Source organism: Eptesicus fuscus, chromosome 16 (assembly GCF_027574615.1).
Source record: "Eptesicus fuscus isolate TK198812 chromosome 16, DD_ASM_mEF_20220401, whole genome shotgun sequence".
NCBI classification, from domain to species: domain Eukaryota; kingdom Metazoa; phylum Chordata; class Mammalia; order Chiroptera; family Vespertilionidae; genus Eptesicus; species Eptesicus fuscus.
In genome coordinates this window covers 44,369,704-44,385,409 of record NC_072488.1, presented here as the reverse complement: position 1 = coordinate 44,385,409, position 15,706 = coordinate 44,369,704, and the positions used below count along the sequence as shown (strand labels likewise).

Genomic DNA, 15,706 nt, shown 5'->3' with positions numbered 1-15,706 from the left:
CAGGGTAACACCTGCTACAGGCGAACCCTGCCTCCCAGGAGTCACTCCTCCTACCTGTGCACGCGCTCTCTCCCCCCAGGTCCTGCTCCCCACTCTGCCCTTTCAGGAGTTCATCCCCAGACTAACTCGCTGGTCTCTGAACCTGCTATTAACCTGCCCTTCATTTTTTTTTTTTTTATCTTATTGATTTTTTACAGAGAGGAAGAGAGAGGGATAGAGAGTTAGAAACATCGATGAGAGAGATACATCGATCAGCTGCCTCTTGCACACCCCCTACTGGGGATGTGCCCGCAACCAAGGTACATGCCCTTGACCGGAATCGAACCCGGGACCTTTGAGTCCGCAGGCCGACGCTCTATCCACTGAGCCAAACCGGTTTCGGCTAACCTGCCCTTCAGAAAGTCCGCACTCCACGTGCCCTACTGCGCACACAGCAATGGCAAGTTCCATTCTGTGCAGACCAGTGGGCAGGGGGCGTGGGAGAGCAGCTGTAAGATGCCCGCCTCCTGGGAAGTCCCCGCCCTGAGGTCACTAGAAGGACCGTTCTGTGTTATGAACCTGACAGCCCAGAAAGACTTGCACACACACAGGGCTGGCGGGTCAGCCTGCCTGCAGTGCTCAGGGGCCACAGGTCTTGCCCGGAGTCAGACCCGACTCCTGGTGTACGGCCCGAGGTACAGGGTGGGTGGGTGGCTGCTGGGTGCCACCTTGGAAGTCCTCAGCAGCTGGAGGAAGGGTCTCTACCAGTGGGTGTTCCCAGTTGGGTAGGTCAGCCAGGGCCCCCACCCCCAGAGAGCCTGACCTCAGAGGAGGGAGAGAATAAATAGCCACAAAAAGTGACATCCCTGTGCAAACCGGGGCAATTAGTGCCAGGTGACCCCCTTGCCTTGCCGTGAGGAACTCCAAGGAAGCGAAGGCTGCGAGCACCTTATAGCCATGGCTGTGGTGCTCCCCAGTCCCTGCACGAGGCCATAGCAGGCTCTCACCTTGGGCCTGGTTTCTCTTGCAATTCTCCGATCAAGCTTTGGACCTCTCTCCGGAGAATGCGGGTAGGAGGGCGCTGGCTCATGTGCGTGCACAGTGACGCGCCCTGAGGATGCGAACCTTTGCTTTACGCGTAGCTCAGAAAGATGCGCGTGGCTGGCTGCTATCCAGCTACCAGCTGCCATAGTTAGAGGCTGGGGGTCGACAGCAGTGGGGATGGTGGGGGGAGCCTTGCTGTAGCCCAGGGGCCATGAGAGCGAGGAAGCAGCGCCCAGGGCCACTGGGCTTCACACCAGCTCGGTGAGGGGGTCTCGCAGGGCACCAGCGATGGAAAGAGCTCTGGCACTTAGAAGGACACCTCTCCGGTGGGTGGGGGATTTCCTTTCTAGAAATGGCCATGATGCCAGGGAAGGAAGGGTGCATGCTAGAAAGAAGCTGAGGGATGTTCCAGGGCCTTTGAAGACATTGCAGTGTGTGCAGTGAGGGGCAGGGGCGTGGCGCCTCAGGAGGGACATGATGGGAGGACCACCCATTGTGCGCCGGGGTGCCCGCCTGCCTTCAGGAAGGGCCCCTGGGTTTTGGAGGGGAATGAGAACTGTCTGGCTAAAGGCAAAGGGGGACAGAGAGAGGGAGGCTGGGGGACACAGGGAAGGCCCCTGCTCTGGGGAGGACTGAGCTGGGAAAAAGTCTAGGGACTAGAGGTACCTCTCCCCTAATGGACCTGCACCCCTTCTCTGAGGCATCTGTCAAGACCAAGCCCGGAAGTCTCCTCCGATGTGTAAACTGAGAGATCTGTGGGGCAGAGCGGGCGGGATTATGAGGCCTGACTCTTCTCTCCTCTCACAGGTTACATTCCTTTTGGGACGCCAATTGTAAGTATTACCTTCACAGGATTTTCTATTTTCCCAAAAAACATTTTAATGTATAACTTTACATCATTGCTCATAACTATTTGACTGAGTTGTTGATTTAGGCTAAAATCCTGGAAGTGAAGAACTGGCTAATACAGCACACATTTCTTTTTTATTCTCTTGGTGGTATTGTCAGACTTCTCTCTGGTAGAAGGTGTACCAGTGTAACACAGAGCCCTGTGTGGGCCTTCATCCCTGCACATTTTCCGTCCTGAGTATTATCATTAAGACATGTTCATTTGCTTACAGGGAAGTCCCCCCTCCCCCCAAATCTTGGGAAGTTGGAAAGTAAGGATGATTTCTGAAAACGAAGGTTTAAAATTAACTTAGAAAGGATTCAGTCTTCATGTTGTTCAGTTTTAGAATCAGGGTTATGTTTACTTAAAAATTTTTTTTTTTACATTAAAGTAAAACAAATATACAGAGAGGTACAGTCATCATAGAGGTATACACACTTGATAAGTTTTCACCAAGTGAGCTCATCCAAGTAACATCACTTAGATAAAGATTTAGAGCGGCGGTCACCAACCTTTCGGACCTCGTGGACCGGTTGGCGACCGCTGATGTAGAGCATCCGCCACATCTCAGAAACCCCTCCGTCACTGTGCCCACAGCACAGGAAACCGCTTTTCTGACCTGCTTCACGATATTCTCATTTGGCCTGCTATTGAACTTCATGGAAATGGAATCATCAGTATGTACGTTTTTGGGGGCCTTTGTTTTCTTTTACTAAAAGTTGTTTGTGAGATGTGTCCATATTGCTATATGTGGTATTAGTTTATTTTTCGTTGCTGCATAACATTCTATTGTTATAACAATATTGAAATTTCTTTATTCATCCTACTGCTGGTGAAAATTTGACTTGTTTCCAATTTGGAGTTTACAACCAAACAGTGCTGCTTTGAATATGATTGTACAAATCATATATATATGTGTATATATATATATGTGTGTGTATATATATATATGTGTGTGTGTGTGTGTGTGTATGTATGTATATATATATATATATATATATATATATATATATATTCTCATTTCTCTTTAATTATACCTAAAAGGCTAAAGAGATAAGAGCTAAATGCAGTGTGTGATCCTAGAATCAGAATTGGGGGAGGGGTGTTGTAAAATGGCATTGTAGTCTCTTATAAAGTTAAACTTACAATGTGAGCCAACAATCCTAATTTTAGGTGTTTACTTCAAGAGAAATGAACACACATGTTCACCCAAAGATCTAGATGTGAATGTTTGTAGTAGCTTTCTTCATATTAGCTTAAAACTAGAAACAGACAAGAATGACCAACAAATGTTAAGATCCCTGGGTGAAAACCTGATTGGAAACAGGATATTTACCTAGCCTCAAAGCTTCCTATATATTTCATAAATATTATTCCTTCTATGTTTAATAGTTGGTAACGTCCTGTAAATAAGAGATTTCCCTACTGCCTCCTTCTTAAAACTATCAATATGGTCTCGTGTATTTTTTTGTATCCAGGGGGTAATAATTTACTTCTGCCATTATTCATTTTTATAAACAAACTGTGCCAAATTTGACCAAAAGGAACTCTTTAAATAAGTTTCTCTGTTTATTTGACATGTCTTTTTTATTTATTGTTGTCAATATTACAGATGTCCCCATCCACCGCCCCCCCCCCCCCTTTGCCTTCTTATTCTTTGAGTACTTAAATACTTTATGGCACAAAATATGGCTATTCCAGACTCATCTTGTAGTTTCTGTGTCCCAGTCCTGGAATCACCCATTTCTCCAAAGAGCCCTGGTTCCTCTCAGAGGGTAATGGTACTTAGAAACCAAGGTCTGGATTCTAGGTGTGCTCACTGTTGCCAGAGTGCCGTTGTTGCTAGGCCATCTGAGCAGACAGGGTTAGGAAGTGCGACTTTTAAAAAATTGTGAGTTTGTACTAATACCTCTAATTCCAATCCAACATCTCGGAGTTCGTCCCCTCCTTCATTCCATAGTTATGGCTCCCTACTCCCTGAATGAGGATCCAACAGCAACATAGTCTGATTCTCTTTTCTTTTGTAGATACATGTAATTAAAAGACTTTCAAAATTGCTATGTCAATTGCCCAAGATTTCTTTGTAGTTCTTTTTGTCCATTGAATATATCCTACTGAGAGTATATAATCAGAAAACCATGTTTTGTTTTGTTTTATATATATATTTCTTTATTGATTTCAGAGAGGAAGGGAGAAGGAGAGAGAGATAGAAACATCAATGATGAGAGAGAATCATTGATCGGCTGCCTTCTGCACACCCCCTACTGGAGATCAAGCCTGCAACCCAGGCATGTGCCCTTGGCCGGAATCGAACCTGGGACCCTTCAGTCCGCAGGCTGATGCTGTATCCACTGAGCCAAGCCGACTAGGGCCGGAGAACCATGTTTAAAAGTTGTTTCAATTATTTCTTCTGTTGTGTTTATGCTATTTATTTTATATACCATTAAGTTTATTCACTTCTATTATTAACTTTCAGTTGTTTCCCATTCTTACTGATTTATTTTTGGAAATATATAAAATATCAACATGGCTCAAAAGTCAAAGCTATATCAAAACTCATAATGAAAGTTTCATTCCCCCTCTCTATCCCTTCTACCTCCTTCCCACCCATCCTCTGGAAGTAAATATTTTATTCTTCCCATTTCTTTTTGTAAAAGTAAATTATATAACTCTTTTCTCCAGTTTTTTTTTTTTCTTCTTAATGGCATCCTGGAAATCATGGTAAATCAGTTTATAGAGATCTTCCTCATTTTTAAATTTTTAATAGTTGCATAGCTGTCTACTATGTAGAAGTACCATAATATATCCAGCTAATTTTCTACATGTGGATGTTTAGGTTATTTCCAATATTTTGCCAATATGAATAATACGAGAATGGATAATCTTGTGCATATGTTTTTTTGATATTGACAGTAAATTCCTGGCTTCTATGGAGGACTAATTCAATAGACATTTCTGGCAACAGTGAGCAAGGAAAAAAGAGAGAAGGTGCAAATAAACAATATTAGGAGTAAAAGGTACAATAACTATAGATACAATAGAAGTTTAAAAGACCAGGATGCATTGAACAATCTGGAGCAATAAATTGGAATATTTAGAAGAAATGGACACATTTCTAGGAAAGCTTAGCTTACCAACAGCTACCTAGCAGGTATAATAAATGTCACAATTAGGCATTTCGTGTGTGTGTGTGTGTGTGTGTGTGTGTGTGTGTGTGAGAGAGAGAGAGAGAGAGAGAGAGAGAGAGAGAGAGAGAGAGTGTGTGTTTTCTTTGTCTGGCTAAAGTACCTCTGAGTAATATTCACTGTGTGTGGGCAATACACTTTGTGAATTCTTGCATATCTGGAAATGTCTTTTTCCCCCTCTTAAACATGAACAATAGTTGGCCTGATTATCTTTTCTTTGGTAGGTAAACATTTCCACTCCCCTGGGGATCCTTTGGTATTTTTTCCTCTTTATCTTTGGAGTCCAGAAATAGCCTCAGGATTAAAAAGTTTTTTTCTTTGTATATTTTATAAAATTATACAAGTAATACATGAATATGTTCTTGGAATTCAAAATTACCACCAAGAATTTTTTAAGACTATTTTAAAAGTTATGCAAGTAATACATGAATATGTTCTCTCAGCTCAGAATTCAAACAATACAAAAAGAACTAGAAGTTCCTCTGACAACCCTCAACCCCAAATCTGCTCTTAGAAGTAAACACTCTTAGAAGTTGGTCATAGACTTTCGGGCTTTTTCCCTACGTATTTGTGTATATATGAATCATCATTTAAACTATTATTTTTGTTTTGCATTTTTTCTATTAAAAATATAACAATATTCTTATTTATCTACAATTAGCTGGTTACATGTAGCTGTTTACTTACTTAAATCTCTTCTCCCAGCTCTTTCCCCTCTACTGCTTCATTCATTCATTTATTCATTCATTCATTTGTTGTTTTTTCAGCTGAGTAGTATTCTCTCCCCTAGTAATAGATTTAAGTTGTTTCTTATTTGCTAATTAGAAATAACAGCGCTGTGAAAAATCCTTGCAAAGCTCTTTTTGCATAAGTATGAGGATTTCTCAAGGGCCCATTCTAGAAAGTGAATTTTCAGTGTAAATGACTGTGTGTGCACATGTGAATTTTTGATAACTATTGCAGAGAGGTTAGACTTCATCAGACCTTTGTAACACGGGTATTCATATATTTAGTGTTTTCTTTTTGCCAGTCTGATGGGAGAAAGGTTATCATTTCGTTATGGCTTTAATTTTTTTTATTTCCCTGAACACCAAAAAGGATTCTGCTTCTTTTCAATATTTACTGGCCATTTATATTTCATCTTCTGTGAATTTCCTGTTCACATCTTTTGTCCATTCTTCCACTGGCTATATTTTCCTAATTATTTGTAAAAGTTATTTTTATATTTTTGATACTAATCCTTTGAGTTATATATCTTGCAAATCTCTTCTCCCAGCTCTTTCCCCTTTACTGTCTGGTGTCTTTGTTGTAGAACGTTTTGAATGTTGATGTTTTTAATGATTTTTTTTCCCTTGGCTTGATTTCAAGTCTTGTCTCTACTTCTCATCTCCATCTCCTTTATTACAATAACTGGATTGGTGAGACTTGTGCCTATGAATTAGTTCTTGGATGCATTTATCAGTTCTTCTGTTTTTATTTTATAACTTATTCATTTTTGTTTTTGTAATATTCTTTTGATCTCTTTTATTTTGTGGTAGAATTTTTTTTTACTTTTCCCTTGATTACTTAATTTATTTATTCTCATTCTTCCTTCTAATAAAAAATGCTTAGGGCTGTGAATTTTCTTCTGAGTACATCTAATACCTGACGATATCTAATATATTTTCATATATAGTGATCTATGTTTTAATTTCTAAATAAGTTTGAAATTACAGTTTTGAATTCTCTTTAATCAGAGTATTCAATCTTTTAGCTTTAATTAGAAGAACACATTTCAAATAAGTGGATTTTTAAAAAGGTGTTCTTTTGTTACTATTTTCTAGTTTATCTTGTATTCAGAAACAGTGATCTCTCCAGTTCTGCCATCTGAAATGTATTGGGGGTTTTTTGCAGCATAGTATATGATTATGCCAGTTAGGTCAAGACCATCTCCATATAAAAAAGTTCAAAATAACAGTGGCTTAAACAATTTAGTTTATTTTTCTCTCATGTCAGAGAAGTTCAGAGGTAGGTAGGTCTCCACAATGCTTCAGGAACCCAGACTCCCACTTTTCTATACCATTCTCAGTGCTGTCTTCTATCATCAAAATTACCTCCTAGTCCAACGTGGCTGTTGGTGTTCCAGCCATCGCATCCACAGTATAGGGAGGAGGAAGAAGGAGGAGTGAGAGGATATACCTCCCAACTGGGTCAGTTCCCTTTAAGGAATCTTCTTTGAAGACCCACACAACAGTTCTGTTTATATTTCATGTAGAATTTGGCTGGATATCTAGTCAATCCCCAATTACAGGGATTCTGTTAGTGAGAAAGAAGGAGAACATGCTTAAGAGGTGGGCAAACAAGAATCTGCGTTAATAATTGTTTATAAATATTTCATTAACACTTGAAAAAAATACGTCATTTGGCAGTATCATCTCTGCCAAACCAGAGAAGTTGAATTTGGGGCTCCTTTCCTCTTAAGAGGCCAACGAGGTCCTTACAGAATTAATGGCTGCCGTCATCTGGGATGGACCAGCTAACGCAAGGGATGCCAGCACTGTCTCTCGCTCACAAGGTGTTATGGAGGATGGCCCATACTTTTTCACTCTCTCCTCTTTCTACCCAAGACAGGTCAGTCATTTCAGGGTCACTACGGCCCTGTAGGCATCCTGGGAACTCGGGTGCTGCTGATCCCCTCCCAGGCTGCCAGGGCTTCACTGCTGAAGTAGCTGCTGTGAATGTCCCAGCCCGGAGCACACAGCCCTGGGCAGGGCACGATGCCCTGGCCTCCGAGGTCCTGAATGAACACTTGGTTGAGGTGAACTAGCGGCATGCCCTGGGCCTCAGTGGCAGCCAGAGCCAAATGACAATGCTCACCTGGCCCCACTTCTTAGCCCCACATACTCATATTCAGGACTAGAACAGCTGGCCAGAGAGGAGCCATTGGACCTGGAGAACCCATAGGCTTCCGTCCGGCTACGTTGACGTGGACAAGCCACAAGCCGCGTGAGGACTCACTGGTCCCACTCCCTCCCCGGGCCAGTGCCCTGCCTGTGTGGAGGGAGCACGCTGGCTGTTCCAGCACTTCCCTCCCTGGCCTGGCTCCCACCAGCCGCGTCCGCTCCCCCGAGACCCCACTGAACAGCTAGCAAATGCCGGGTCTGGACAGGAGTGAAGGTTTCAGTCCACACCTTAGGGAAGCCCCTGGATTGGCAGAGTGGGTAAAAAATACAGACACGCAGAAGCCACTAAATGCTCACCAAAATAGAAATGGGGGTGCTGGCGAATCCACTAGGAGCTGCGTCCCCGAGTGCTGAAGGGAAGGGGAAATAAGGTTGGCAGGTACCTTGGCTGAGAAGCTTCTGGAGGCAACACCCAAGCTGCCTCCTGCCCAGGTGAGCATTCCTGGCCGACCCTGCACCTTCCCACCCTGCCTGAGAGGAGCCCCGCCCCCACATGCTCACCCCCCACCCCCACCCCGGAGCTCAGGAGAAACGAGCTGGTTTTCTCCCAGAGGCTGGTGCCAGTTTAGTCAGCAGATTTCACAGATCCACTGGCACCCGTGTAGTGTCTTATTTTAGGCTTAACATTTGAAGATGGGAACTTTTCCCCCTTGGGTGTGTGGCGATGAGATCCCAATTTATACATCAGCACGGCGGCTGAGCCCCTGCACCGCGGCCAGTGCAGCGCAGGGCTCCGTCCTCCAGGCCCTTGGCAGAAGGACCCACCACCAGTAGCTGCTGCTGACCGCTGGCAGCGCCCCGCAGCTTCCGCTGAGAGGCTGCAGTGCTGTCACTTCCATGGCTGGGGGAGGCAGGGCCAGTGTTCCCGCCCCGCTTGCCTTCCCCACCTGCCAGCCTGTGCCCCCAGCCATGGCTACCAGAGCATCTCAGCTGCCAGGAACTGGGTTTCTTTCAGCCCTTTGCTCCCCATACCCCTGCTGCCCTTTCTCCCCTCCCCACTCACTTCCCCCACCCCCCATTATTCTGGAACTCTCAGAACTCAAGGCCCCAACGCCCATGTCCAGCTGGGGACTGAGGAGGGCAGACTGTGCACTTCTAGTCCATGAGTCCAGTGGCCTTGGGTTACATCCAAAGCAGAGTTCTGTCCTGGGACCTTCAGAGCTTGGACTCCGTACGCGGAGCCCTCTCCTCTTCCACAGCAGAAGGTCAAGGGGACTTTGCAGTCCCATCTCTCAGGTGCTGGTACGGGTCACTTCCTCTCGGCGGGACGAGGGGTGGGCCACAAAGGCTCACTTTAAGTGAGGATTTGACTGTGTCCCGGGGCCTTTCTGACATCTCCCAACCTTCCTCATCCCAGACTCCGCCTTTTCACACACTTACATCCCAGCCCAGTGTTTTCCCGTTGTAAACGGCACCAGCCGTTCTGGCCCAGGGTATATCCTACGAGAAGAGTCGCTCGGCTACGCTGGATTTGACCAGTCAGGGGCAAGCACTCGTTCGACAAGAGATATTGTCTTTCCCTGGTTGGGACCCTGTACATAGCAGCACCCCTAGTGCCCCAGAGTGTTCCTTTTCAGGTCATTAGTCACATAAATCAGAAGATGGAGACAGAGGAGAAGGAAAGAGCAGGCGCATTGTTGAGCAGCGGGGCTCCTGGCGGGTCTTTGAAAAATGCAGGGGGACGTTTGGAATGGAGCGTGTCCGTGTGGGGGGAAGGGGTACGCTGCTTTCCCAGCGAGGACCCCCGGGTATGGGGGATGTGAGCGTCACACGGTCTCACCCCTCTGAAGCTTCTGGAAGCTCTCGAGGGTGGCATACTCTGACAGATACCACTGAGGCGAATGCTGCACAGAAAGTAGGCAGGGAGCCGGGGGGACGTATGACAGGGGGTCTGACCTCAGCTTGAGGGTCAGGGAAGGTTTTCTGGAGTAGGTGGCAACTAAGCTGGAAGCCGGAGGGGGAGGAGTGATTAGCCAGGTGGAGTCGGGGGAGAGGGGGGACAGTTACTTTGCCATTCCCTTGCTTGGCAAGAGCGTTCTGTGCCCTGCAGCCTTCCCCTGGCTTAAGTTTCACCACCCCGTTGTTTTGACACACACCCTGCTTTCTTCCTGGATTTTCTACACTTTTATTTTAAAAATCTTATTTTTTCCTACGTTTGAGTTAGTTTTGTACGGACCGTGGCCAAGGGGGTGGAGGGCCGCTCACGTCTCCCCCTGCGGGTCCCAGTGTCACGGTGTACAGGCGTCTTGGTCTGCTGTCCTGTGTTCAGCTGGTTGTGACCCCTTTTGCCAGGCAGATTGGGATATTTGGTGGCGCCTTTCTCCCAGACTGAGACCTCATCTCTCCGCAGAGGTTAGAGCATTCGGAAGGAGAAGGGCTGAAGGGAAGGTGTGATTTTCCTTGTGAGCCAGCTCCCAGGTGGGTGCCGTTGGTTGGCCCCATCCCAACTCTGTCCTGAGACAAACCGTCTTTCGTCCCTTCCAGGGTGGCCCCAGCCTTGGGCTAATGGTCACCAGGTGGAGCGGATGGATAAGCTAGGCTACTCAGCAGCCAGCATCACTAGTGACGACATAATTCAAGGTGCATGAATGATATAGAATATTAAAACCATGAAGGACAGCATATTCACTCTTCCTATACGGTCATCTCTGCATTAACGAGATGTTGCTACTCTAGTGCCACGTAACACACAGCCACAAAATGTCAGTGGCAGCCGTACACATTTATTTTTAGGGATCTGGGGTTTGTCTGGTCTAGTCTGGGCTTGACTGAGGCAGTTCTGCTGCTAACCACAGGTCTGGGATCTGCTGGGGATCAGGGACCCAGGCTGGGCTCTGCTCCTCGGGTTGCATCCTCCTTGGACCGGGGCACCAGGCAGGGCATGTCTCCTCACAGCAGCGTAAGCAGCACCAGAGGGCGACTGAAGCACATGAGGCTTCTGAGGCCTGGCTGAGAACTGGCACACTGCCACCTCCTCCCACATGCCATTGGCCAAAGCAAGTCATGTGACTAAGCCACACCAAGAGCAGGGAAATACATCCCTCCCATGGCCAGGGTATAGATGCAGGGAAGCGTGAAGACTCTGGACCAAACTCAGTCTGCATCCTCTCTCCAAAGGCTACCCGCCCCGCCCCCGTGCAGTTCAAACTTTAATCAAAGGGGTAAGGAAGAGATGGCTGGTGGTTGTCATTGTCACGATCCATCATAGATCTTTTTCTGGCCAGTAACTGTTTAATGTTCTTAATCAGTTGGCGGTGTTTCCAGCATGTCATTTGGGCCCATCTTTGTGCTGAGTGCTTTGCGGGACATCAGGGAGAAAAGCCCTTATTCTACCCTCAGGAGCTCCTGGTCCATTGAGGGATAAGGCTGGTGTCCAAAGACAAGATGGGGCAAGATGATGCTCAATTGTGTCAAGCAGACGGTGGCGTTCAGAGAAAAGAGAGACCGGCAAAGACGGGAAAAGAACGAGATAGGAGGAGAGGAATCACGCTAACCTAGTGGTAAGCGCTGGCTGAATGACAGACACTGAGCCGAATTCTTCCCGTGCCTGCTCCCATGACATCCGGAGAGGAGCCGTGATCACCACGTAATCGATGAAAAAAAGCAGAGGCACAAAGAACTCAAGTAACTTGCATGTGGTCGTCCTTCTGACAAATACTGGAACCGGGATTTGAGTCCCGCTCTTCCTGCAGCCAGAGCCTGAGCGTTCATCGCCAAGGCCCATGGCCAGCCGTCCGAGGGGCAGGGGGACGGCAGAAATAGACAGCTGTGCATAGCGGGCAGCTCCCAGGGGGTGGGCGCGGTGGAGGAGACCCCACCATGTTATGAACTATAAATGGGAGCAAAGCTAGGCTGTGCGATTTGGCCAAGGTCCTGCGGCAAGATAGGGTGGAGGCTGGGCTGGAAATTCTGGCTGTTGGCTCTCCTTCCACTTTCCCTGGTACCAGCCGCATTCTGGGCTCTCTCCACCCATCTGCGCGGCCACGCCTGAAGCGCTTCCCTCTTGGAAGAGGTGCAATCCCCTGGCATTGGAGCCGGGTGGACTGGCTCCCTCTCTCCATCCATCGCTTTCCTCCTTTCCCCTGCCACGTTCTGGAAAGGGCAGCGCGAGGGAATGTGGGCAGGTTGCACCAGAGATATACATCTGAGAACTGAAGGAACATTTATTTTTAATTTAGACTTAAAAAGGAAAAAAGGAAGTTATAAAATATCTGCTCTTGCTCCTGGGATCGTGCAGATGGTGCTGCGTGTTGCCTAATAGGGAATGGGGCTGGCACCGCGTGCTCCTGGCCCCACCAGCCTGACTGCGGGGCCTGGAGGGTGCGGTCCCTACTCCCTTCGCCTCGGCTCACACGGCCCCCCTATGCGGCATGGTGCTCGCTGCCTTCTAACCTCACCCTTCCCGGACTCCAGTGGGCTGACTTCCCAAACCTCCTCCTTTAATGAGGCCAGTCCCCTCTGTTCCGCGTGGCCAGCTCGCACACGCACACCTCAGCACCGCCTTACCGCCTCCTCCGGACAGAGCCAGAGCACACCCACCTCTCCCTGCCTGAACCCGTTTGGACACTGGAATTGACCAGATTTATAGACACAATTAAGGACCCGATTAAACCACCTTGTCCCTTTCCTGCCCGGGGGGGTTGTAAAGACTTTCTCGTGCGCTTGGCTGTGGGTTTTGGGCTCATTGCGGTTTGGGAGCCTGTATTCCTTTCCTCAGGGGCAGCAGGGACCTTGGTGCACAGAAGAGGCTCAGAAACGGGCACGGAGTCTGCTTCTTCCTTTGTGCGCAAGGGGATGAGCTGGAGAAGGAGCCCCTCAAATCAGAGCGGCGGGGCTCCCAGGCCAGGGATCAGGGGACCCTGCCTCTTTTTCTAGGAGCTGCGAAGCCTTGGGCAGGTCACCGGATGTCTCTCCACCTCAGTTATCCCATTTGCAAAATGTAGAAAGTAATTTCTTTTTTTTTTTTTTTCTGAGCCCCAGAGTTATAATAAGGACCGTGGTACGTGACATAAGGGGAAATGCTTAGCAAAATCCATCCATCTCTTTCAGAAAGCGTAAGGCGTCAGAGGTGCGTGGACGTCAGGCTCGTGTGAGGGCAGGAGGTTGGCAAACAAGGTGAAAACCCGACTGGTTACAAGCCGTGTGCGTGTGGGTAGTACATAGCCTGGGTACTGGTTTAGTTTAGGGCTGTGGTTTGTTCTGGAAAAGACTTGATATCAGATTTTAAAAATACATGGCACAAGATAAACAAATGAAGATGAAAATGAGACAAAAGGAAATTAGGGAAGGGAAGGGAAGGGAAGGAAGATGAAGTCAGGAGTGAAGTTTGGACACAAAATATGTGCCACGAGGATGTGTACACTGGGCAGAGGTGGGCCCTGGAGATCTGGCCTGACCTCGACAACCAGGGCAAAGAAACAGTTAAAATGCCCAGTGTCTGCAGGGCCGGTGCAAACCACATGCTCACCATACGAGTTCTGAACCCATGGGAGAGGATTCATAAGGGGACCTGTGATGTAACGAGCTGCGAGGGTCCTGGACTACAGCTGTCTGAGTCCATGGGGCTGCATCGTGTCCCTCTCCTGGTGGCCAAGCACAGTTCAGGGGGTGCAATGGGGATCGAGGGAAAGAAGACAATGACGTTCATAACACACCCGCGTAATATAAACCAGCGGATGAGGGGGAATGATATCCTCCCAACAGGGAAGAACTACTTACACTCACACATGTGCTGGCTCATGCTACCTGTTCCCAGCTTTATGCCTCTCTAGGCTCAGCTTCCTCTCTATTGTCTGGCTCCTGACTGGGGTCCGACTAGGAGGAGGTCCTGTGTTCCCCATGATACTTCTCAATTGGGCTGGGGTGGGGTTATTCCCTTTACAATGGGGCTATCTCTACTGACTTTATGTGTATTACTTGGAAAATGAGAATTGAATTTAAACCGAGATAGGACCTGCTAGGTCAACACCTTCACTCTATAGGTAAGAAAGCTGGAAGCCCAAAGGGGACTGTTTTATGCTGGAGATCACACAGGGACGGAGCTGAGGATAAGAACCCAGGTCTCCTGATTCCCACACCAGTACCCTGAGCTGTCATGGCAAAGAAAAATGGAGTTACGATCTCATTTGGGGGAGAAAAATAGCATCATAATTTCTCACTGGAGCCATGGAATGGGTTTACATTGTATAATTTTATTCAAACTGATATGGGCCAATAAATATAAATGTATGTGCATATTCACTGTTTTAAAAACATTTTAATCTTTAAAACATGATTTACTAATGTTGCTGAGGATGACTAGAATTTGATTTACTGCATAGAATTGAATGTTTATACTTGTTCCTTACAGAAATTCTTGCCAAAGAGCCATTTTATCTACAGGAATAATAAATAAGTCAATATGTGGATGGTTGTGCACATTTTTTCCCATATGCAGCAGTACGGGGTAGGTGTTATTTTGCACACAAGTACTCAAAAGGTAAACTTCAGAGACATGTGGATCCTTGAAGTCCAAGGTTTGGCCAGTGTTAAAATCAGACAATTAATCTTGACTTAAAACAAAAAACAAAGTCAGTGAGTCTAGGTCTTCAGTGATATTTGGGCTTTGGGAATAATGGATCCACACCTATATAGTCATGCTTAGCTATATGGATGCATTGGCTCATTCATTCATTCACTCATTCAACAAATATTTACTAGACATCCATGTTTCGTTCAATAGCTTAAACATGGTGTAGGTTTTGCTTCGTGAGGGCCCAGTGATAACATATAAATTCCACCAACTTGTATTTGTAAAGCACTTAAGGCCTTTGAAATGAGTTTTCTTTAATCCTCACAAAAATCCTGCTGGATGGCTGGAGTGTGAAGGAGCCGGGTAAGCTGAGCAGAAGTGAAGGTGTTTCTTTAGTTTGCTTGTTTGTTTTATTGTTCCCCTGCCCACCAATTATGAAAAGAATGCCTGTCAGCTGTTAAAAAGAATACAGAAATATTCAAGAAGAATGTGAGGAAGTCCTATGTAACCAGATCTACATGCTGTGCTACAGATTTTTCTTCATGCTTAGAGATATGTATGTGTGTTTGTGTACATGGTTGTATATAAGATGTTTGGACACCAAAATATGTGCCATGGGGATGTGTACACTGCTGTAGTACAATGCTGCAGCTTGGGTTTATTCATCACACACAACCTCACTAAAGGCAGCAGGTTGTCCATATCAGTTTGTGCAGATTCAGCTTGCTCTTATTTGTGGCTATTTTTCACCCTTTCCTCTCTCTCTCTCTCTCTCTCCTCTCTCTCTCTCTCTCAGGTGGTCGGTCTTCTTTTGCCCAACCAGACACTGGCATCCACTGTCTTCTGGCAGGTAACAGTCTCCTGGCAAACAGTCTCCTGAGGGAGGGCCCAGCAGGTACTGGTTAGAACTCCTTGCCTCAGCGTCTCCTCTCCCGTCCGTGCCCCGTGGGGAAATCACCCCATTTCGTACCGCTCCCCAACCCAGAAGCTACTGGGAGAAGCCCAGGTCTTCTTTCTCCTTTGAAGAAGGTGATGAGGGCTGGGCTGGTGCCCTCAGCTGGATGGCTGGTTGGTGGCCGCCCACTCTGTCCCTCGGTTGCTTGTCCCATGGCCAGTGACCTCGAGGCCCTCAGCCTCTTTGACATCAGCCTCACCC

At 47.0% G+C, this 15,706-nt stretch overlaps 1 protein-coding gene across 3 annotated transcripts in view; it reads left to right on the top strand.

Annotated features, from left to right (window-relative positions):
- Positions 1-15,706, top strand: part of LOC103291427 (rab11 family-interacting protein 5) — a 157,074-nt gene that overhangs the window by 73,870 nt on the left and 67,498 nt on the right. For 2 of the 3 annotated variants that reach the window (XM_054728477.1, XM_054728479.1), the window contains 2 exons: positions 1,831-1,856; positions 15,347-15,400. In XM_054728477.1, the coding sequence (XP_054584452.1) occupies positions 1,831-1,856; positions 15,347-15,400 (80 nt within the window). Of the gene's footprint in view, positions 1-1,830; positions 1,857-13,088; positions 13,137-15,346; positions 15,401-15,706 lie in introns of those variants that run through there. The other variant, XM_054728478.1, reaches the window with a different exon arrangement.